Source organism: Ptiloglossa arizonensis, chromosome 11, assembly GCF_051014685.1.
Source record: "Ptiloglossa arizonensis isolate GNS036 chromosome 11, iyPtiAriz1_principal, whole genome shotgun sequence".
Classification (NCBI taxonomy): Eukaryota; Metazoa; Arthropoda; class Insecta; order Hymenoptera; family Colletidae; genus Ptiloglossa; species Ptiloglossa arizonensis.
Genome location: NC_135058.1, coordinates 11,898,598 through 11,922,969, shown reverse-complemented (window position 1 = coordinate 11,922,969; position 24,372 = coordinate 11,898,598). Strand labels below are relative to the sequence as shown.

The 24,372-nt window shown below is 43.6% G+C and overlaps 1 protein-coding gene across 1 annotated transcript in view; it reads right to left on the bottom strand.

Moving 5' to 3' along the window:
* Positions 1-19,981, bottom strand: part of LOC143152696 (uncharacterized) — a 51,633-nt gene extending 31,652 nt beyond the window's left edge. The window contains exons 1-2 of the mRNA XM_076323078.1: positions 19,842-19,981; positions 17,163-18,903 (exon numbers count right to left, since the gene is read on the bottom strand). Of these exons, the coding sequence (XP_076179193.1) occupies positions 17,163-18,860 (1,698 nt within the window). The 5' untranslated portion in view covers positions 18,861-18,903; positions 19,842-19,981. The remainder of the gene's footprint in view (positions 1-17,162; positions 18,904-19,841) is intronic.
* Between the last annotated feature and the right edge of the window lie 4,391 nt (positions 19,982-24,372).

Genomic DNA, 24,372 nt, shown 5'->3' with positions numbered 1-24,372 from the left:
AAGCCAGTCTTGTTTTGACGAATTTCCAATGACGGGCTTTCACTGTTCATTATTCCTGGCGCAGACGCGCTCGCGATCATCGTGCTAATTCCCGAATCGCACGGAAACATCGATTTCTCATAGAGTGTCAATTTACGATTTAATTATCGAGAAGTTCATTGTTCGTGGACCGTGACCTTAAACGAGGTGGCCAATTAACTCGGTGGAATTAAAAGTACTGCTTCTTTCTCGCGACGGGTAGAAATTGTACTGTTCGAATTAATTAAAGGGAACTGCATCGATGTTAAAACGTTATCGTTCTATAGGGTGCTTTTCTTAAGTATTACACTCGGGTCACTGTGCAACCCGATGTAATACACCATTTTTTCATTCGTTCGACCTATTCTGCATTCAATCGCGCAACCAGCATCTCTCAGTCAACACTTTGTTTAACTTTTTCTCGGTTCTTTCGTCCCGGTTTCTTTCGCGGAATAACTTTGAGGTTAGGTTTAAAAACGGTCTTCGCCGGTACCTCCCCTTTACACAGTTACGCAATTACTCTCTATTATGATATCTGCGCTTTCTTCTTGCGTAATAAAGGCATGATAATAATAATAATTCTTGAAATTATAAGGAAATCGATCGTTTAAAGTTTCATATAGACCGATGAGCGAGGAAAGTTATGCTTATGCGCCGTGTCGGGTGTATCGGATGATGAATCGTGGAACACAGAATGGTGCTACAGACAAAGAAGTATACAATTATGTGTGTTCTTAATGGACAAATTATTATGTATTTTTCCAATTTACAAGTAAAGCCTCCTGTGTTTCTTTAATCTACGAATAAAGTATAAGTTATATCTCCATATCCATCGTCTTCAGAATAAACACACCTCTCTACGTATTCGTTCTTAAAATTAATTAGCCTTCCCGAATCTGTGAGAAAAATCTTACAATTTCGACATAAAAAAAAAAAATGAAGTCGACCTTGGAACTTTCACGGTATCCACGCGTACGAACCAACCATCTTCGCCGTAGGATATCCACCTTACGATATTTCTATGTCAACAACTGTTTCTTTTTTTTTATATATATTCTAGCTTCGCACGAGTCACCCCGTACAGCCTAAACGGTCTCGTAGGATACATTCGAGCCACGGTGCACGATTTAATTACAAATTCACATCGGATCGCGGGACAGCGTGAATTTCACAAGAAAAACGAACAATTCGCATTTGTTCGTTTCGCGCAACACAATTGGCCACGGTCGATCGAACCGTGCAAACACCGAATGGGAATTTCACTCGCGTACGGACTTGGGCATCGGCAACGGCGACGTTCGCGTGTTTTCGAAACGCCGTTAATTGAACGCGCGGCGACAGGAATGCCGAATTCGAAGAAGAAAGCGGCGCTTTCATAAACGCGAGCTTAATTATTTATGCACGATCGACGGGCCGCGCCGCAGAAATGTCAACGACGCTGTGAATGGAAAGTGGCGAGCCGTGTCTATTGTCGGTGCATGACGGCCGTGGAATCGTTTCTTTCTCACGGACCGTTCGTTTTTCCGCGCGTCGTGTCGCCGTAATTACTGTGCTCCTTCCATGCGCGAGACGCTCTGTCAAGGATGTCGAGTCGATGCAAAACAGAGGCCCGCGAGTGGAATTATTAAAAATAATTGACCGAGAGACCCCGTCTTGGAGAATATTTCGATAAATAATTTTGCAAATATCCCTGCGCGTCGCGAGAATAATCGACCGAGATTTGATGTAACTTCTGAGTATATCTCAATTGTGTACGGATGTTCGTCGGAAATAATACCATTATCCGAAACTTCAAACGATGCGAAACTATCGTTAGGAAGTTTCAGCTCGCTGTTCCGCAAGAGCGTACGAAATTCCTCGAGTATTGGGCAAACTATTACACTTTTACCGGCAACTATTGCAAACGTAATCACTCACCTCAAAGTGTGGACACTTCTTTTGCAATATTTCCGTAACACGTCTAATATCTTCGTAACGCTTGTCGCGGTTCGGATATCGCGAAAGGATTGCAGCAACTCCCTCGTTCGCACTATATTAAACTTCCGTGGCAGGGACGAACACACGCGCAACGTTTCGAGCGTAATTACGATACTGACAAACGGAAACTAAGGGAGCAAGACACTCCCACCCTTGGTAAGCTCGTACACGTTTACGAACCAATGAAAGAAAAGGACGATGATTTGGCACGCGGATAACGACGGAGGAATGTTTCCAAGAATTAATTCCATTGGCAAGGAGTTCTCGATAACTGCTGACCGTATCATAATCGATTTTTGTTTACGGTGGATACCGTTAACTCGTGTTCGAGACCTTACAGCGGTCGCTTACCCTAAATAACAATAGCAGGTGCGACCACCTGGACGCTAGCAATACCGTACAATTATTATACGGTAAATTTTAAAGCGTCGGTATTTTTAAAAATCTATTCCCAAAGAGAAATAAGAAAACAAAACTAATTTCTCATTTTTATTCAAACTTCATCGACTCGACCCAATTGTAGTAAAATCCCATTCGCTCGAAACAATCGCAAAAAAGGAAATGGTTACGGGGAAAATTTTTTTCGAACTCAAATAATTTTTACTCGCCACCCTTATCAACTGTAAGCGCACAGAAGCTCGTTTCTATTGTTTGCTCTTTTAACAGCTATAATTAATCGAAGAAATTATACTCGGTACTGTGTTTCAAGCAGCTTAAACGCTTAAACGTATTTGAACACTTGAAGGTTGAAAGGTTCACAGAAAATTTCGTTAAACAATAATACAACGTATACAGTTTTCAACAAGTTTTGACAAAATTTAAAACGGTACCCCAAAGAATATTTAAATACACAATATACTCATACCTACACAATTTTTAAACAAGTTTCAGCAAAATTTGAAACGGTACCCCAAAGAATGTTTAATACTAAATAATATTATACTACATCGTGCCTGCACAATTTCCAACAAGTTTCGATAAAATTCCAATTACCCCCAGGTGTGTTCGTTGTCCGCGTGAAAAGATCCGAGATTAAGAAATTAATTGATCGCGTATTCTTCGGCGCGTGCTCGATTACGTTTGTCGCGTCGGGTATGCCATTTTTACGTCGATTTTTCATTTTGTTCGCGTCGGGACGCCGTCGAATCGCGGCTGACCGGGCAACGATCACGCGTCCACCGACTTGCCGCGAGAATCTTAATTAATCGCCGCTCGAATTTGCATTCGCGTTAAAGTCACGGTCTCGTGGGAAGCGGCTCTGGAAATACAACGTAGTTCCACGAAATGACGTAAGGCTAATGATGTAGCACGCGGCAGAGGCGCGTCGTTAGCCGCGCGTTAAAAGAACCAACAATTGCATCGACTTTCTGGAAATATCGGCCGATCTTGGCGCGGAGTTTCTCGCGGCCGCTTCGGCACGTTTTCTCGGTAGAGAACGGTAATCCTTTAGGTATGTTTTGTTGCAAGATATTCTGTTCATTAGAAACGGACGAGGACTTGACCCGCCAAGTAGATTGCAGTTGTGCAAGGTGGTCCGTTATCGGTGCTACGACCGGAAAGGCGATTCTTCGTGAAAAACTAAGTCGAAACTGTACCGTCGAGTTTTCTTTTCTTTTTTTTCTCGCAGGAAGTTTCATTTTCGAGAAAAACGGCATCGCTGCGCTTAACTGAGAATTATTCTCGTTCGAGAGGTTTTATCGTGCCGGTGTACAAGTACGGATGCACGAATGTAAAACAGATGAAACGAGAAAGCACATAAGTGGGTAAGAGGCAAGGTTCAGCTAAACCGCTATTAAAAGGTAGCCTCAAATGTTAATGGTCAACATAACTGATCGGTGGTTAGCAATGATAAACACCGTTGACCTCTTCACCATTTCCTCTATAATTTCGTAATGTACGTGTTTTTATCTTTTTATTGTATTTAATTGTTCGACCTGTATCAACTTTCTTTGACCATCTTTCGTGTTTTCGTAGTTTTTAATCGGGTATGTATTATCCCGTACGAAGAGGATTTATAATCAAATATTGGTATTTTGTTCTTTCGATATTCCTTGAAATCTTATTATTCTTAGGTAGGTATTAGGTGCACCGAGGTGGAATGATTTATAATGTAATTATAAATTCTTGCTAATAGTTCGATATTAAAGAATTTTTCAGAGTTTATTAGAAATGAGACGCACGTTTTGGTGGCGACGATTATCTTCCTTTTCAATCGGGCTCGTTAACAATAAGAGGAAAGAACACTGACCGTGTGGAACCGACTCTGCTGTTCGCGTCACGTCTCCCAATTTGGCCTTATTATGTTCGAGAATGTAATTGCTCGAACAAGGAGATCGAAGGAACTTTGATTCCTCGTATTTACTCGATTTAGTAGTTTCGATTGTAGTACATACAGGGCAGTAACCTCCTCGCGGTAATAACGAGCAAATTGACTGCGAACTGAATATTGGGAAAGGAAATTAGTATCGTAGGAATCAAATTGTTTCATTTATCGATTATTCCATAATTAAATTCCATTTTGAGCATTTCCAATAAAAGTAAATAGCTATTCAGTGTCGGTGTATAGAAATAACTTGAAAATAGGTACGAATCGATTCTAATGGATAGTTACATTTTTATTCATTCATAACGATATATATTTCAAATATTTATTTATCGAGTAACATGGAAACGTTTGTTCATGTTTCATTCTTTGTTCGAAACTTTCGTCTAGAACAAAAAAAATATTGTCCATATCTGCTCGGGGGAAGTAAAACAAGTCACATATTTATATAAACTTTTCCAATTGTTTTCACGTCCCTGATCCATCACCGATGTGAGCTCGAAACGTTACCATATATACCTTGTCTAAAAGTTAGAACGACGCGTAGTTCGCATAGCACGGATGACACGATGTCTCCAGGAACTGGTGACGCACTGTTTACGGGTGTGGAGAAAGTTACAAGTATGAAAAAAATTTGCACGAACGAGAAGTCGCGTGTGGATCAAGACCAAGGTACGCTACATCTAGGGTAAAGAACTCCTTTACTGCCACTCTGTCCAATTACTGTCACTCTGAGCTGTTTTACCTCAAATACCGAGCAAACCTCGCAAAATTATGAGCGTTGAGCGATTACGACGGATGAATCGGATCAGTGAATGTACAAACAACGATAAATGTTTCGAAAATCACGATATTCTTTTCCCTAAGTGAATAAATTAAAAAAAGTATATTTTTCGTCGGTAAATAGAAAAAAAAATCGGTAAATAAAAGAAAGATACAGCCAATTCTTAAAATATCAATAATGGTGTCCTCTATCTTAGAACGAGTTACGAATTACAGGTTTACCATCGCGAGTTCGCACGAGCCTCATCCTGAATACTTATGCTAGCTCGTTGGCGATGATCGCCCGCGTTCCCGTTACAACATTTCGAGTATCTCGGCGTTTCCGTTACAGATTTGACAAACCGGTTCCGAGGCCGGCCAGATTCTCGAAATTTTGGGTTACCAGTGCGAGCCCGCATACGCGCGTACACCTGTGTTATGTAAAGTTCGACATTGAATAACGGTACACGGACGAACGTCCAGCGGGGCTTTGCTTTCTTCATCGAGGCACTATAAAAAAAAAAAAAAGAATACAATTTTACGCGAAGTCCGCGGATAAGGTGGATAATCGAAGGCTACGATTACACACCGTGCTCGTCGTTTCTCTCGAATTACCGTTACGGTCAGAGACTTCGAAACGAAGGAGTACCTTTTTGCACCGTACGCTTATGGTTACGGTTACGGTTACGATTGGATGCATCGTTTGATATTTTTACGCCAGTCGTATCGAGAATCCTGGAAAACGAAACGGGTTGGTGTTCTTAACCCTGCTCCTTGACGCGCCGCGTAAAATGTCGACGGATCCACGAAAGTGTACTCGTTGTTGTAAATATTCCACCGAGGCCCTCGAAACGAGAAAGATAATTGCAGCGACCGCTTTTCGAGCACTGTTGCTCGAACTGAGTACTGTTGCTTGGTTAGTTTCAAACCGAGGAATAGTTGCTGGTTTTATCGATGCACAGTTCGAGTCGAACCTAACCTCTTCGAGGATACTGGTTCGATTGTAAAAGTACAGTACGTCGGACATTTTTTAAAAGATTATCCGTAGGGGTCAGAGGCAGGTGGTATAATTTTAATAAGCGTGTAATGTGTGATAAGTATTTGGTTAAATATACAAATTTTTGGAAGATAAATTTCGTTGGCGTGAATATAAAACTCTATTCGAGTAATCGGAAACTTCAATGTGTATAATTGCAAAATGAATCGAACCACGAATCAAAGTGGGTGAATGTGTAAAACTGCGATGAAGGTACGTGAAAGGGATTGATGAAATTGGAGTTTTAACGAAACTCGTGTTATAAACAGCGAACGTAAAATGTGATTCTTTTTAATTTGTTGTTTCAACATGGAAGGCTTCAATGAGCAGTAAGAGTAAAAATACATTAATTCGAATATTGCGACATAAAAGTAATCGCGAAAATTGTGAATAAATATTCGTAAATAAATTTTCCAATTATGGAACACGGTAAGCTCGTCGCAACATTGGTACGTATCGTTGCATTGGAACGTAAGTAATGCGTCCCTGAACGGGTTAATGCTTTGATCGTGTAAATTGGTGTCACGTATGCGTGATTTACTCCAACGGCTGCTGCGATTATTATTTTTTAATATTTTCTCATTTATTTTTATATTTAACGACATTATTCATCGTAACAGAGTACGACTGAAATATAAGGCAAAAAAAAATATATACATATATGTATATATCCTATATCACCTGGCTAATCTGTATCACTGATGGCTTAATTTATACCATCGATATTTCAGACATTCTCGTAATCATATTCGGGTCTAAAAATGTCGATAAGTTCAGAAGCCTATCTCGAGTAATTAATTACGAATCGTTCTACATCTTCGCAAACAAGTTTTAGTTCGTAGACACAATTTCACTCAAGTTCACCGGGACTTTCAGCTCGTAAACATGTACGACTTTAAAATATTCAATAACGAAAATTAATGGCGATAACGTGAAAGTAAATGTTGAATCTCCGCGTGACATTTACGGAGATAGGGACGTATCGCGCGAATGAAACGAAATAAGTATTAATTTTATTCTATTCAACGACACCGGTGACGATATTTCAATGCTCGCTAAATGCTAAATTATAAAATTTCGAATTAGCGGAGAGTTCGAAAGGTTCTGCTACATTGACATACTCGCGAAAGTCGCCAGCGGTTGAACTCCGTGAAACGTGCGACCGTTAAAGTGTTACAAGACGTACAGTATTTAACGAAACAAACACAGAAGGCTCGATGAACACGAGTTTCGAAAATCGTTACCGATTGTTCTTTTCCGTTGAGAATCTTCAGTTACTTTTCCTTAAAAAATTGAATTATTCGTAAGTTGACACAATTTAATCCTTCGTTCTATCTCTTTGGAATCTACCTACAATAACATCCATGAGGAAAAAGAATCGTACCTAATTTTATCCGGAACGTAATTTTCGCATTCACGTACACTACATTCCAAATGTGTTAAATTTTGGAAAAAAAGGTGAAATTTGGGAAAAACTGTACAGTGTTTAATATTGTATTAGGACATCGTGATACAATTATAAACTGTACAATTTTTCCAAAACACTCTTCACGGATTTGATAGATAAAGTCTATCCAGACAAGTATCTACTCGTGGGAGGCAGTGTTCGCAGATTCGGAAATTACGCTTCGAAAATTGTACAATTATAAACTGTACAATTTTTCCAAAAGACTCTTCACATATTTGATAGATAAAGTCTGTCCAAGTAAGTAGCTACTCGCGGGATGTAGTGTACGGGGATTCGAAAATTGCGCTCGACGTAACCTCGAACGTGGTGGGCACGCTCGAGTGTCCGTGTACCGCGAGAGGCACAGCAGCCGGGAAAGAAGACGAAATAAGGAGTCCAAAGAGAGAAGGTTGAATCCAGGAGGAGGTTAAAGCTGCCGGTCGGTGTTGCTGTCGCCACGGTGGCCTCTTTGACCCGCTTTCTCTTTTCCCACCCGATTTGTCTCGTGGACATGCCTGCCGCGTTTTCTTTAACCGGGAAATTCACGATGCCGTGCTCCATGCCACCTGCCACGCTCCGCTCGGCCGCTCGCCGATTCCGAGTTAACGTCCTCCGCGGAGAGGAATTGCAAGAACGAAAAGGCGGAAGCCGTCCCGCAGAAGTGGGTCGGCTGTACTCGCACGATTCCGATTATCGGTTGTAGCCGCACCGCGGTTCGTTCAACCTTCGCGCGCGGTTACATCGCGCCGAATGAGCACTTTCGAAAATTGTTCGCCAAGAAACGCATCCAGCTAGAAACCTGAACACCGACGAATTTATCATGTAAAACGTTATTATTGCCGTAAAATACTTACAACGAAGATTAACAAAAAAAACTATACATATCGTAAGAAAGAAATTGCACAGTTGCGTAAACGCGAGGCACAACCAAAGGCTATTTTTAAAGCTAACCTCAAAGATGTTGCGCAACGATAAGACATGAAAAAGAGATAGATCGAGACAGAATAACGAACCGGTGTACTCGGTGCGGAAAAATAAACAAAGCTCGAGAAACATCTTTCGTAGCGGTTTAATAACGTTCGATCGGAGACAAGGTGACACTCGAATGATACAAATTTCGTCAGGTATTGTCCCTCGTTCGTAACACGACTTAGCCAACGTCTCTGTCGATCTCGAATTCGTTCCCGAGCCTATCGATTCGTATCCAAGAACCGATACCGGTTTGTCGTTTCGAATGAAATATCCAATTCACGCAGACGCGTCTCGAAATCACGCCTGGAACTTAATAGCACTTTTCATCGACCTGGTTTCCCTCGGCCGTCATCGCGCAGCTGGCACGTAGCACAAAGAGCATTTGAATCTTTATTCGCTCGCAGGCCAAATAAGCATCGCGGGTGAAATAGAACATGAAGCGTGACATGCCGCCTGCCCATAAGTGTCGATTTCGAACGGAGCCAGAAAAGATCGGAAAGAAAGTTGGCATCGGACGATCAAGTGGGTCGTGTTCCTGCCGCGTTTATCATCGATCATTTCACCTTCTTCGTCAGGAGGTCGTCAGACCCGGGACGAAGTGGGTTGCCTACCCCACCACCACCCACCCTACCCCTTTACTCGCCCTCGGTGCGCGCCCGCGCACGCCCCGTGCGAATTAGTTTCACGAAAAATTTATGCCGCCGCGCGGGAAAGTAACCGCCGATTAAATCGACAACATTAAGGTGCGCGCGCACGCAGCCACGCATGCGCGCCCGCGCTCCGATAACTTTCTTCGCGGAAAGAACACGGAGATCTCTTTTCCCCGTACGTAAAAAGAGACTTCAACCGGTCGATTAATGCGAGAGCCAAAAAACATTATCCATCGAACATTCGTATAGTCCGGTTTCGTATATTTTTTAGCCCCCTACTCCACTCTCCATTTTTCTCGCCGATCGATCGGGCTACCGATTTAATCGGTAATGTATTCGTGAAATGGGCGCGTTTCGCGGTGAACACCGTAGACGTTTCATTTATTTTCTCAATTATGCCACGTTAGAAATTACGTTCAATTGCCTCGATACGAGGAGACACCCTCCAGCGATTTTTAATTAAATTTTCTAACTGCGAAACGCGACGACCGATCGTCCCGTTCCGCCATTGCCTCGTCTCGGGCCTTAATTCAGCGCGCGCATTCTAAAACTGGATTATTCGACCGGTAAGGTTACGACGTTTTAATTACACGTGTAATGCTAGTTAATCGCTCGCGAAGCCGCGATTGCCAGCACGCGCGCTTTTTCCTTCGACCGCGGACATACGTTTCATCTTGTCTCTACATATTTTACACGTAAACCCCGGCCGGTTGGGTGAAATATTTGTTACGTAATTGGTACGGTCGAGATAACTCGAACACGACAGAAAAATATAGTTGAAACGTATAAGGTAGAAGTACCGGTTGACCATGTACCAGTAGTTGGCTCGGCCAGAAAATTAACAGATACCAATACGTCACGATACTCACCGACGAAAAAATTGCGGTTTGGTGTTGCTGTGAATAATATCTCGTGACACTTCTCTTTTTATTAGAGAAGATAAAAAAAAAGTTTATTTAATTTTTTTTAAGCAATTAATGTATATCTAAAAATTGAAAAAACTTCAAGAAGCAATTATCTGAAAAAAATTTCTTTCGAAATTTGTTCGTTCGAAATATATCGATATTGTGACCGTTCTCTCTTAAATTATCAAACTAGTAGGTTTACCTTATTTGGTTAAACAAACCTAGCGATCAATCGATGTGTCCGAAAATAAACATATTTTGTCATCAAATGTGTGCAATGTGTTTACAAATCCACGATACGCAAACTTTGTATACACGTGGTACTTATCAAACTAAACAGAGTGGTTTTCAGTAATTAATTTTAATACAGATGTCAAATAAACGTACGTAATTGGCCTCGTTCGCACGATTCATTTGATACACACGGATGTAAATTAATGGTAACTATTAACGAGGTTTAGGTTGCGTTTTAATTTTAATTACATTCTAAATTAGAAATCTAATCCTCCGTACGAATAGTACTTACTGAAATATTCAACGCCATCAATTAGTGACAATTTATCAATTTCTAATCTTAAGAAAGTAAACGGAAAAGCTCTAACTAATTGGAAATGAATAATTCCCATTTGCATGCGGTTCTATGTACGTTAATGCTAGATTAATTCCTTATGAAACTGCAAATTAAAATAACAATACAGAATCCTCAATTAGTCCTAGCTGTTGAACTTTGTTAGGTACAGTAGATAAGACACAGCAATTAGACAAAGCTTCAAACATACAAGCATCCCAACCAATCAAATAGATGAAATATTCAATATTTGAAAAGCTATTGAATTTAAACAAAAGATTTATCTCGACCGCACGATGATGATTTTCTTCACCAATGCAACATTTATAGCTATAATCAAATATTTCTTCTCTGGCTAAAAAAAAGAACGTTTCCATCGAACGTCTAACAAATTGGTATAATTCCCTTTCACGTATGCAATTTATTTAACCTGTAAACTGAACAAATGATACAATGCATCAATTTTCAGATATCGTATCGCTACCACCGATCGAATACAAAGCTTCGAAAAAACATTATCGGTTATTTTAACTTCAGTCTGCCCACATGCACTCGACTTTCTAGCCCCGATGCGTTCGCGCGAAACTCGATAAACGCGATGATTGCGCGGGTATTGTAACGAGTGCAACGTTACATCAACGATAATGCGCGATAACGCCGATACGGGCGCGTCTAGTAACTGGAAAGGATCTCCTGGCATCGGTGCATCTCGATGCATAATGCTGGCCCGTGCACCAGGAAATTACGACACCGTCTTCCGTTCGTGTGCGTTCTGTTATGTCAGCGACTCCGCGATACCCGGCGTCAGTTTCGTATTGTTGAGCACGCGGAAGCGGCCACGTGACTTCCTATCCCGCGTTTTCTCATCGCGTAAACGTTGTAAACGAGGCTGCAAGTGGAATCTCGGTGGTCTTTGGCCCGGATCGTGGAACCTCGTGCGAGAAATTTGACGGCGGAATTCTGGTTAGAAACGCAAGGAATTGTGAAATTTTCGACAATTGTTTCCTCGGAAACGAGCAAAGGTAGAATTATCAAACTTTACAAGCGTATTCGTACACGATTCGAGTAATTATATGATTTTTCTTGTGCACATAACTCGCGTGTAATTTTGTAACGAGTGCGCGAAGCTGCGCAAGATGTCGCGTTAAAACGATTCCGTTGACTGGAAGTCGTGAGAATAGAAACGGAAAAGAAATTGTTAAATTATGAGAAGTATTAAGAACTGCTCAATTGCTACGAAGAAACTTTAGAAATTAAAAATCATTTTCAATTATTTTTTCTCCAAACAACAGAATAGGTGTTATCGTAGAAGCCACGGAGTGATGCGAACGTAAACGCGGTTTATGTTTCAGTCCATAATTTTTGAAATATTAATGCTATTGTTACATAAAAGTGTGCGCGTATTCTTTAACGATGTACGCAGTATGTAAGCTAAAATATCGCTTAAAATGTTTTGTGGCTTGATTAAAAAAAATTATTACTTCCGGTTCGAAAAAAATGATTAAACCTTCGTATTCCTACGTCATATTTGACGTTGTGTTCCATTCGAAAGGTTCCCACGTCTAGTCGAGTTCGAATATTTTATGCTAATTAAATGTTGTAGCGTGCCGTGTACTAATAATTTTCGATACAGCGCGTATTGTTCGATAACAATAGAGGAGCGAGAGTTACAGCCACTCCTGACAGCGGGTAGTGATTTAACAGACACCGTGAAACGTATGTATCAATGAAGGAAAATTTCGATAATTGCTGATACATTTCTCGCACCGTTGTTGTTAACAAATGGCGACTACTGGATATTAATTTCCAGTCCGTACGAACAAGGTAACGAAGAAAATAAATCCTCTTGGTTGTTCGAGTGAATAATAATATTCTGATAATTGTAATTTATTCTTTGCTCCGGTGTACGTAATTATAGACAAGGAATGAACGCGAAACGTAAAAGTAAAAGTCACGATGTAAATCCGTACATTCGAAGGGCTTTCGAATAGAAGGCAGGAAATATTTCGTTGAATTTAATCGTCGAATTTTTTCGGGCACAGGAAGTCGAAGTAAGACGATTATTCAGTAGCGTTGAAATGTAATAATTACCAAGGATTTCTAATCAGAATATGCATAGTTTCACGTTCTCAAGGAAGTAATAAAGATTATTTAATTTGTACCAATTGTAAAGTCCCGAGCGAAAGACGAGGAACGATATTCATTATTGTATCATTTATGTAAGGAAGCCTGGTTTTCATCCAGGCAATTATTTTTTGTAGAGGCGTATCGCAAATTGATCTGTTTTGAGAATTTTGTACGCGCGTAAAAATATTTCAAATCTTTCCGAACTTTTCATAAATTCATATATTCCGTTGAATTTCATTCGAAGCTATTGGAATCTAATGTTTGAATAATCAAGAACGTAGAGTTGAAACTGGCAGTTGATAAAATGAATGTAAATTGTAGGGAAAATTTCTTTGGTTCAAATTATATGCAATTACGTGCTCGAGGGTGTTTATAAGCACTCGGTCGATCACTGTGTGCGATGAACGCCTATAAACGTTCTACGACTATACTCGAGAAATGGAATCACAGGATTTCCGCGCGCAATACGGACAGTGCAAAGATCTCCGCACCGAAAGAGTTAAAGGAGAATGAATTTGCACTTTTACCCAATTACACTTGGACTATCAGAAGAAACAGTGAATTGCACACTTTTTGATCCCATTTTTCCGTAAACGCAAAAACGGTACAGTTACAACGCAACAGTTACGGATTGCCTTCCAACGAGTGCTCTAATCTTAGCTTTGTAAGCGATTCTTTCTCGGTACTCGTTGTGCCAGAACATTGACCGTAGCAGCGGCGGTGTTCCCCTTTCTTCCCTCTAATGAAACGCGTTAAGAAACCAAGGAAAATTGTCGCTAAGTAAATGACTCCCGTAAATGTACCTGTTGCGAGGAAGGTTTAAGAAACGCGTTGCGAAAGCGGCCATTACGTTGCTTTACTGGCGAATATTGTACAACCTGATACCTTCTCTTGCATCAAAGGTGTTCGTGTTGCATGTACGAAGATATACCGTCTTTAATCAATAACGCAATTAAGAGAACCAGTACCAAAGATGGAGGAAAGTGTACAGTGGTGGACGAAAATTCGTTATACAACCGCACGGTGGCCGATTCTTTGCGTAAAAGTAAATCGAAAATTTGGGGTAAAGTATTTCGATACGAGGCTTCGTTTTCGAGAAAATTCATTTCGAAAGTTCTCGGGGCACGCGCACCATTGAACTGGCTGACGCGTCTGTCCATTACTCCCAATTCTACTTCAGTTGGTCTTTCTAACAATAAGTATTGATGATGGTTTTGATGCATCAAGTTATCTAATACCATTTCAGCGCCAATGTTTACAAATACCAACCCAAGTAGAAGTAATAAACATTATATTTACTTAATTTTTTAAATAATTTTACATAAACTCGTCAACACATTCACCACCGAGTCTCAAACCGAAACTATCATTCCCTAACGATATATTCCTTCTAAAAAATTCCACAAAAATTTCTCTAGCTCTCAATTGAAGCCACCACTCGATCGAAATCTCTACCGCTAACGATACACTTAAAAAGAATTCAATGAAAATTTCTACAGCTCTCGATCGGGGTCTGCACTCGAAGCCTCCACTGCCTAGTCAATCGAGTCTAAAATTTCATTTCAAATGGACTCTATTCACCACTCTTTACCGCTCGGATGAAACACCGTAATAACAGATTTCTCCTCTCACGACCGACACTCCCAGCCACGGAGCATCTCGGCTTCGAACGCGTCGATCGAGCCAATACGCGAAATCCTCGGAAACACGGAGTCCTCGATTGCTGGAGGATGCACGTGCCGGTTGGAGTTTCTTCCCGCGTCTGTAATTTCGCGAAATAGACCGCGCCATCTGAAGGGTGCGCGAACGATGAAAAATCCAGCGACACGAGGGACCGGTGGTGGGGGCAGGAGAGCACATACGGAGGTAAAATACGCGGGAACAGAGGTGGAAGACCGGTTTACAACTAGGGACAACGAGCACGCTCTCTCGCACGTTGCCGTGATATCGCTTTATCGGATCTACCGTTACGTCGATCTGTTCTGCATCGACGCGACGCGACGCTACGATTCGCATGGCGTGCGCGAGCGCGAGCACGCGTGTCTATGCAGGACGCGCTCGCATGGCAACACCGGAAACCTTGCAGCACCGGGACGAAGGAGTGGGGAGACCACACGGGGACGCACGAGCCGGACAGCGCTACGCGTCATCGATCGATGTCAGTCAACGTCGGATCCCAAACTGGTCACCCGTGGACGACGAGGTGATCTAACTGTAAATCTAACGCTTTTCGCGTCCCTGTCTCTCGACGCGGTCGAGTGTCGAGTGTATCGGGCAACGCGTGAAGGGTTACCATCGCGCTACCACGCGACGACAGATTCTCCTAACCGTTTTTCGCGCCATTCGATTTCCACCCTGTTTGAAACGCTCGTCAGGCCGTCGCGGTGTCGGCCGGCTGATTTGCATAACAAATCGACGCGCTCGGTAGTCCTGCGCGTCGATGTTCAATGCGCGTCGCTGATTGGTCACGGGCGACCGTTTCACGGTTCGTTCCGTCTTGTTGCAGCTTTTTTACCTCGCCAAGTTTTTCGTAAGAGATCTGCCCGAAAAAATGCAACGTTTTTATTCGTACCGGGTTTTTCGATTGCAGTCACGCTTAAATGTTTGCCGTCTGCAGAGACGGTTCTTGGGTACAGAGTGACGACGCGGAATTGATTATTATTCGGATAACGAGTCACGGAACTATACGTAGAGCTATTTTTGTTTGCGCGCGAAGTTTTCGAGTACTGTAATGTTACTTCCATGAAATTTGCAGGGAATTTTTTATCCTTTTTTAGAGGGTATAAACATTTTATTAAATTATATATTCTCCATTTTGGAAAACGAAATGATTTTCCGAACAATCCAATATTTTCAATGTATCTTGAAACCGTTTCAAAATAGAGATGTAGGTTTAAACAATTTTTATTTCAACTACACGGTTTCGTTTCATTTTTAAGTTTAAACTTTTTGTTGCGTTGTATACCGGAGCGACGGAATCAAATGAAAAATCCCTTGGAACTGTTTTAATATGGATAAATAAATTTTTTGTTCGGAACGATATTAAAACATCCTCGTTACTCGGTCCTCGGATAAAACTATCTCATTACGAACAAAAAGTCCGGTAAAATTTACCATCTGTTGTTACCTTTACCAGAAGAAGAATGCAAACCGATGAATATGTTATATAAAACAACTTTCAAACTTTTCAGTTCCCACTTTCTTTTTCCATGATTGTACACCCAACCATAGAAAGTATTTCAAATGGTGTTTTTAGTCAAAGTAGAATACCAAAGGAAGCTTTCTTTATTCCACTACATAAAAAAAAATGTATCCGCGGTTAAGTTTTACAATAGTATGTTTATACGCATACATATACAGAGACAATATCATTTTTATAGTATTTTTATACATACACGGATAAAAATGTAATTCGGATTAAACTTTTTAATAACATTTCTATCTGGCGCAGTCGCGTACTTACACGTACACGCAGATAAAAATGCTATTACGCATGCAAGTATTTATACGCTATAAAGTACGTAAGGGTGAAAGAAGCACGGATAAAAATACCATCGTAAAACCCAACTTCGGGTACGTTCCCTTGGATGGTGGAATAAAAAGCTTCCCGTGCTGCCAATTTCGATCAAGAAGCGGAAAGATTCTCGTCGACGTTGGTAAAATCGTAGAAAAAGAGTTTGTATACCCAACAGTCCATAAACACACATGTACATATATAAAGAAAAAAAAAAAAACCTTTAACAATAACAATACCAAACCTACTCCGTACCCTCTTCCTAGAACCACGTCGCTGTTCTCGGGTTTGAGAAACACTGGGACATGGAGACGTTGACGAACCACGTCGTCGCACGTGACCGTTAGAAAAATCGAACCGCGATTATTCGATATTTTCGAGCCCGGTGATCGATACGTAGACGGTGTTCGCGATCGCGAAAACCGGCGCCGACGTCTCCGGTGAAATCTAGACCATCGATTCGCAAATTTTTCAACACGGTGCCCTTCCGACCCTCCCCGGTAATGCCTTTCACCACCCTCGCGTCCTCGTTTACCGCGAGGCGCGTTGCATTACGATGCAACAGTATCGAAAACGAAAGAACGGGAAAAGCCTTCGACGGCGAGCGTTCTTTGAACTCTTCCCTATTACCATCCCCCCGCACGGTCCCCCTCCCTCTATCTGTACTCAAAGTCGCGGTTCTAGCCGGATAACGTTCCGGGCGAACATCGTCCCGGGCGGGCGATAAACATCGGTTAATTTAAACTTTTCATTCGCTTCCCTGTAACACCTCTTTAGCATTCCGCCGCGGCCGGTATCGTCCGTTAATTGGCACGCAAGAGGAATTCCACGTAGCCCGTGAACAGAATACGAGTAATACCAACCTGCGAGGAGGGTTTCTGAAGGAACGTCGCGATGCCGGCGCGTACCCTGTTCTTGACACCGCGCACGGTTCCCTTGGCACTGCGTATGGCTTCCTTATCGAGGATCTTGTAACCGGCAAAACACTCGTCGGTGTCCTTATCCCCCAACACCACTCCGCGGCTCGTGTCCTTATTGTTGCCCTTCAGTTCGTTCACGTGGAACTTGTAGAACCTGTCGTACTCGTACAGGTACTTCTTGCCGGTGATGGGATTGATGCTCGCGTCTACGTCCGCGGCAACGGACTCCTGCTCTATCCTCTCCTGCTCCTGCTTCCTCTCCTCGTACGTGCATTCCTTCACCACGGGTGACGACGGTTTTCCGTTCTGTTCGATCACCGGGTCCGGGCTCCTGATCCGTGGCGTCGAGGACGCCTTCGACAGGGTCGATGTAGCTGACGGTGACGGCGAGACGCTCGGCGAGGCGCTCGTCGAGCAGGAATTCGACTCGAGTTCCGTGGCGATCGTTGTAGACGGCGAGGATCCTTCTTCGTTCGGTCGTTCCTCGTTGTCGTTCGACAGGTCGAGCCGGTTCAGGCTGAGAACGGTGTCGTTCGTCGAGTGATCGTCCTCGAAGCGATCGTTCTCTCGGTACTCCGGTGATTCCCGATCCGCTTCGACGGCGTTACCGTTGGCATTGGGTACGATGCGCTCGTGAAGATCGCCAGCGTTCAGAGAGTCGCAGCTGATGTTGCTCTCGTTGTCGTCGCTGTCCACTTCCGCTCCGCTGCTGGTGAGACTTCCAGTGCGTTTGTGCTGATCGTTGGCCAATGGTACCGTGCTCGCGTTCTTCTTCTTGGGCAACGGTGGCGGTGTACCGTCGAGATCGCTGCAGGTACCGCTGTCCAAGGTGTCGCTGGGCGAGCACTGTCCGCTGGACATCACCATACCGGATAACGGGCTCTGGTAGGAGTTGTAGTAGAAACAGGCGCTCGAACGGTTATCACCGACGGAGGTGTTCAAGGTGTCCGATGTATCGCGGTGGACCATGTCTTTCTCTGTTCCGTCGTTGTTACGGTTACGTTTCTCGTTGTTGTTGTTGTTGTTGTTGTTGTTGTTGCGCTCGTAGGCGTCGCAGCCGACACTGATCCTCACACAGCCCTCACCGGCACTTCCACAACGGTGCTCGTTCACCAGATTCGTCGCACTCACGACCACACCACCGTCACGCTTGCTCGAACGTTCGCACGCGATCCCGTTCTCCTGCTCGGCTTCGTGGCCGATGTTCTCGTCCAGTGTCAGTCGTACGGTGGATATCACCCTTCCGTTCCTGTCACCATCCGGATTGATCCTGATCTTCACCACATGAGCCGCCTGCTGCTGCTGCTGTTGCTGCTGCTGCTGCTGATGATGATAGTGGTGTTGCTGGTGGTGTTGCTGGCTATGGGAGTGCTGCGCCGCCGGCTTCACGCTGTTCTGCTTGCCGTAGCCGTTCGCGGATTGCACTTCCGGGATTCTTCTCCTACAGGCTGCCGCGGAATCGACGCCAGGAGCGCCAAGTCCGACAAATACCGTTGCTCCGGCCCCTGTGCTCAGAGTGGACGTGGGGGGATTGGAAACAGTCCGGATTGACACAGTCTGTCGGGCAACCTGACTCGCATCCCGGGCCTGAGCCTTCGCCGACAGTGTCGGTGGAACGGTCATCGTGGCGACCTCGTCCATATACACATTCGAAAACCACTGTCACTTCTTCGACGAACTACACCTGGCCATCAATCGAACGAGCGTTGCCTCTCTATCCGTCCCTTCCACACGCTCTCTCTCTCTCTCTCTCTCTCTCTCTCTCTCTCTCTCTCTCTCTCTCTCTCTCTCTCTCTCTCTCTCTCGCTCGCTCGCTCGCTCGCTCTCGCTCTCTCTCTCGCTCTGTCTCTCTTTCGAGAATTCTGGACAACTGAAATTTCTAATTGGGGATACTCCGCGATTGACCAAGTCGTTACGAAGCTGCGACAATTTCAAATTCTCAGTTGTTTCTTTCCGGATCGGTAATAGGTCACCGGACGTCGGACGCCGATCGTAACCGGATTACTCGAAATCTGTAATTATATCTACCGTCAGTTACAGAGACGCGTTCGGTCAACGAGGATCTATCGCAATTCGAACACCGAATCGAAATCTTTTCCACGGAAACCGGACATTCGACTAAACATATTGCGAACACCGTCCCGGGTATCGTGTACCCGATCGAAAAGACGTCGATCCCCCTCGATAGACTTCTCACTCTTTTTATTCTCCGAGTCCGAGTCGGCGCACCAGATAGAAAGAAAAAGCAACGGCGTAATTTAATCGGCCGATCGACGCGAAAACACTGGGTCCCGGCGAGGATCGTTATCGTTCCGGCGCGAAGATCGCTCGGCCGCGTTTACGGGCACTCGGGGGATGTCTTTTAAAGAGGTACGATTCGCGCGGAATACAAAACACCTGCGAACATCCGCGGCTGGTGTACGCGAGTCACAGAAAATCCGTCCTCGGGGACGAGACGATTGGAACGGGACGGGAAACGAGAGAAATTAGAGAAAGAGAGAAAACAAAACGAGAAAGAAAGACAGAAAGAGAGAGAGAGGGAAAGAGAGAAAAATGAGAGAACGAAAGCGGAGAATGGAAGACAGCCGGAGAGCGAGATACAGAGTACCGCCACTTACTAACCGCATGTGTTTATCGAGAGCAGCGCATGGTAAAACGAACTCGACTCTGTTCGACGGGTGACAACAACGACGACGACGACGACGACGACGGCGACGACGGGTCGACGACGGCGATCGTTCACGGTACGGGCCGTCAGTAACTGTACTGAGTGCCTCTGACACTTACTCATGCAGTTTCGTTGGCTAGGTGGGGACCCAAGTTGGGCCTCGCGACGGGGCACGGCGCGAGAGGGAGTGGGAACGTCGAGTCGCTGGTCCGTTGTGGAGAGTGGGGGTAACCCTTGGGCCAGGGGACAGGGAACGGCGCGAGACGTCGGCGAGCGGGAGCGAGAGTGGGGGTATCGGTCCAGCGCGCGAGCACGAGCACGAGTGAGAGACAGACCACGGGTTATGAAAACGAGCGAGATGGAGGAACGAACGCGCGGGCCGAGCACCGCGAGTGAATGAGGGAGCGAGCGGAAAGAATAAGGCCCAGCGAGTAGGTAAATAAGCAGCCAAGGGGACGTGCGAGTGAACAAGCGAACGCGTTAGCGGGCGACCGAGCGAGTGAAAGGACGAGCGCGGCGAGCGTGCGCACGGCGATGAATAAGCGAGAAAGACGCGCGCGAAGGGGGAGGGGAGAGAAGGCGAGATGGAGGGGGCCGAGAACGGGTCTTGGGAAGTCGTCTGGCACGTAAGCACTTGCCGAGGAGGACGTGGCGTCCTCTACCGAGCCAGGTAGAACCGACTATCCGGTTTCTCATTTAAATACCTGTTCTTTACCGTTCACCGGCTTTCTCGTGTACAAGCACGCAGCCCTGTCTGTGTAGCGAGGGCGCGTGCACGCGCGCGCGATCTCGTCTACCTGTCGAAGTACACCTGCCCCGAAATTTCACCAACATCTCGGATCGTTCGCCTCGCGGGACGCTTCGGGCGACTTCTTCGCGACCGTGGAACCTTCGTGAATGGTTACCCGAATGGTACGTGTCAAGGATACACGGCTCGAGTTGGCGAATTTTCTTCCCGTGTGTAAGACCACGCCGACACGTTCCTAGAACGGTCGGAAGTACGAGACGTTGCGCAACGATTCGCTTTTGTTTCCTACCGTTTCACCGTATTAGCTATAAGCGTTGCAAATGACCGTGTAATTACCGCTGCGGGAAAGCAGAACGCGTGTAATTCCTTAATAAATTCACGGCGAGCCGGAGTGGATCTCTCGCCGGATGATGCTCGGTTGTTGTATTTTGTAGCGAAACTCCGATTAGACGATTGGTTCCCGTTCAACGTGAGAACTGGAAGCATCGAGGGTGGGGTTAAAGGAGTCTGCGAAGTGGATCAGGAAGGTGTTCCATTTTAATTCTGAATGCTTATTCCAGACACAATTTTATAGCGATGCCTGACGTCAAATAAGTTCTTTTCGGTACGATGGGACTAGAAATAAGTTTTGTATTCCATAACACTTATTACTTGCCCATTTTTGGATGTATTCGGAATGTTCTATTTAAGAAACCTGTTTCCTTTCGGAGTATCGAGGCTACAGGAAAATTGTTCTTTCGTAGGAGTGCTCTTGTTAAATAAAATTGAGCATTACGTGTACGTGTACATTTTCGAATAACCGATTAAAATATTTCCTTCCTTTTAGTATGCACGGTCAGAAAGTATCTACAACTTCTGGAAAGGTAGAAAAGGTGACTAATACTTTCAACTTAACTGTTATCGTGAACCTTGCGTGCATGAAAATTAGCGAAAACATTTTGTGCACATAATGTGACGCGCATCTTTAAGAATAAACGTACAGTCATTCGCATCTGAAGAATAAACGTACAGTCAACTAAGGTTGATGCTATATGCAACGAGCGTAACTTCTTTGCATATATACTTAGCCTTGAGAACTTCGTGCGCATCGATCTAAGTGTTTCGATGTTTGTGCTCTGCTGTGTTAAGAACTATTTAATTAAGTTAATTAACAGTGAAATTTAAATTGGCAGACTGAAGCTATTTTGAGTACGATTAATATTTAGATGCATTAGCAAGTGCATCCTCTGGGCAGGCAACCAGTGCCGGATGGAAAAAAGGAAAAGCTTGAAGTTAAGTTCAGCATCCTGTTCATGGAATTAAAATATTTTTGAGACTCATGAAAGAAACGTTATTTACGTAAGAATTTAATAAAAGTATGAAATATGCAGCTAAAGCAGAATAAATGATTACGAGATATTACTTAATGAGTAATCACCTTCCCCTATTATCCTTGTTACACAATTGATAAATATTCATAACGCTAATGTACATTGCTCTATTATTTCCGCTATTCTTCAAACAGTATTTCTATTAAATTTTATCAATAGCACGATGATATCTATTCGAGATACACTCTATTTACGAATATCTCTTAATACCATCGTATTAAATGTATTTTTTACCACTTAAGGAAATCCCTGAACGATTTGCACGTGGATTGCTCGTTTTGTATTGATTTCGTATTCAGATTAATACCATTTATTTCTAACTTTTTCACACGAAGCTGGTAGATAACTTTCGATTTAAATAATCCGCAACGGTCTCTTGTTTCGTATTGCCTGCTATTGAAACCCAGCCCGAACTGCGCTTGTTTTAGCGAGAGTTCATTTACCCAAGCGAGCTGGTCGATACTTTCATACCGTCGGACAAATCTTTATCAGTCACACCCTCGTATATCACTGAATTCTAACCGGTCAGTACTTTTACTCCCTTCGAAAAAGTTTATCATACTTTGCAGCGAGCGAATCTTGTGGCACACATTTCAAATATACCGCCTTTGAAAGGAAACTAAATTGTAACGGGCGTTAAGAGAAATTGTGCCGCAATAAATGCCCTTGTTCGAGACACCAATTTGCGGAGTATACATAATTCGAACGATAAAACATTCCGATAAGCTTCTTATAAATATAGACAAGATTCTTGTCCATTTATTTCTTTTTTTATGAATCTAGGCCATACGAGGATTCAGTTTGTACTTCTTCTCGGTGCTCAGCGATCTCCCCATAGGCAACATTCCTTGGAGGAATCAAGTCCTTGGTTCGGAAGGTCTCCGAATTACGCTCCATGTTCAGTCAGTGTCACAGAAATGTTGCGAGAACTTTGAAAAGGAAATCTCGTGAAATTAAATAATGCAAGTTTCATTATAAAAGAAAAATGTACGAATAAAATGGTAAAATAACTTAAAATTAACTTAACTCTAAACTTTGATCAATTTAAATGGAAGTGAATTGTACAATCGATGGTACGATTAGTATGAAATTTTTGAAAGTAAATCCTATTGCCGACGTTTGATAAAAGAAGAAGAATACTCACCACCCTTGCGCAACAGGAAAATTAAAATTCAAAGCCCTACGTTCAATTATTTCGAACTGCTCGTTTCGCAGTATGCTAAATTTATCGCGAATCTTGTTGCAACCTTCATGGTAACACCGGTGATAATACATTTCAATTTCTTTCCCTTTATATCGCGTTGTTATTAGTCCGTACGTGATTCCTCGTATTACTATCACAAATTTCTCTTACGGTTCCATCTAATTGTTATTATTCTACATTCTCGGAGGAAACTGCCCCGGGGCAATTTTATCTCCTCGGCCAGCTGTTTTACCCGATAAGTAACAGTCGCTTGAAAGCAAAAGAGTGTCGGGTTAATTCGCCTCGCTTACCCGTAAATGGACGTAGCGGTGGATAAGTATCCGTATTCAAATAAGTAGAAATCGACGGTAGAACTGTCGCTTTTCAACGAGGAAATATTATCCCTGAACGGGTACCATCGTAGTTCTGGGGGAACATTCTGGACTTCCATACCCACGGTAAATATCGACAGTCGATATTTGACCCTCGTTACGCGCGACTTCTCATCCCTAATTTAGTCTCAAACGTTTGGCGCCACGACGTTTTTATACCCTCGTGTGAAGTTTATAACCGTCGTTTATTTTAAAAAAAGAAAAACGAAAAGAAAAAAAAAGGAAAAATAACGTCAAGCGTTCGATTCGTTTCCCGGAAAATTCCAGATCCACCAGTGGATTCCGGTCGTTCTCGATGCAAATCACCGTTTCACGAGTCTCTCCCTCCCCCTCCTACCACCATTGGCATCGATCGGTTGATCCCACACTCTCGGATGTTTCTTTTACTCTTTATTATTTGGCCTTATTTTCCACATACCTCACCCGGTGAACCAGTCGGGTGGTGTTCGCCTTTCTTTCCACGACGCGAAACCTGTATTCAGCATACCACTTACCGCGGCATGCGATTGAATAAGCAACATTATAAACAGTTAAAATAACATGCAACAAGCGTGTCTAGGAAACCGTAATAAACTCCTGGGAATTCTCGTTTCTTTTTTCGTCTCGTTTCGTGCGCGCACGTATCGTACGTTATCGTACGTACACGTCGGGGAACCGATACCTGGACACGTGTACGTGGACACACACGTACGCGTACACATCGGTGCGTAATTTTTTCAGTCGCCCCGAAGTAAAAGTTCCGGAAAATGAGAAACGATTTTTACGACTGCCCGACTCGCTGACACGAAACGA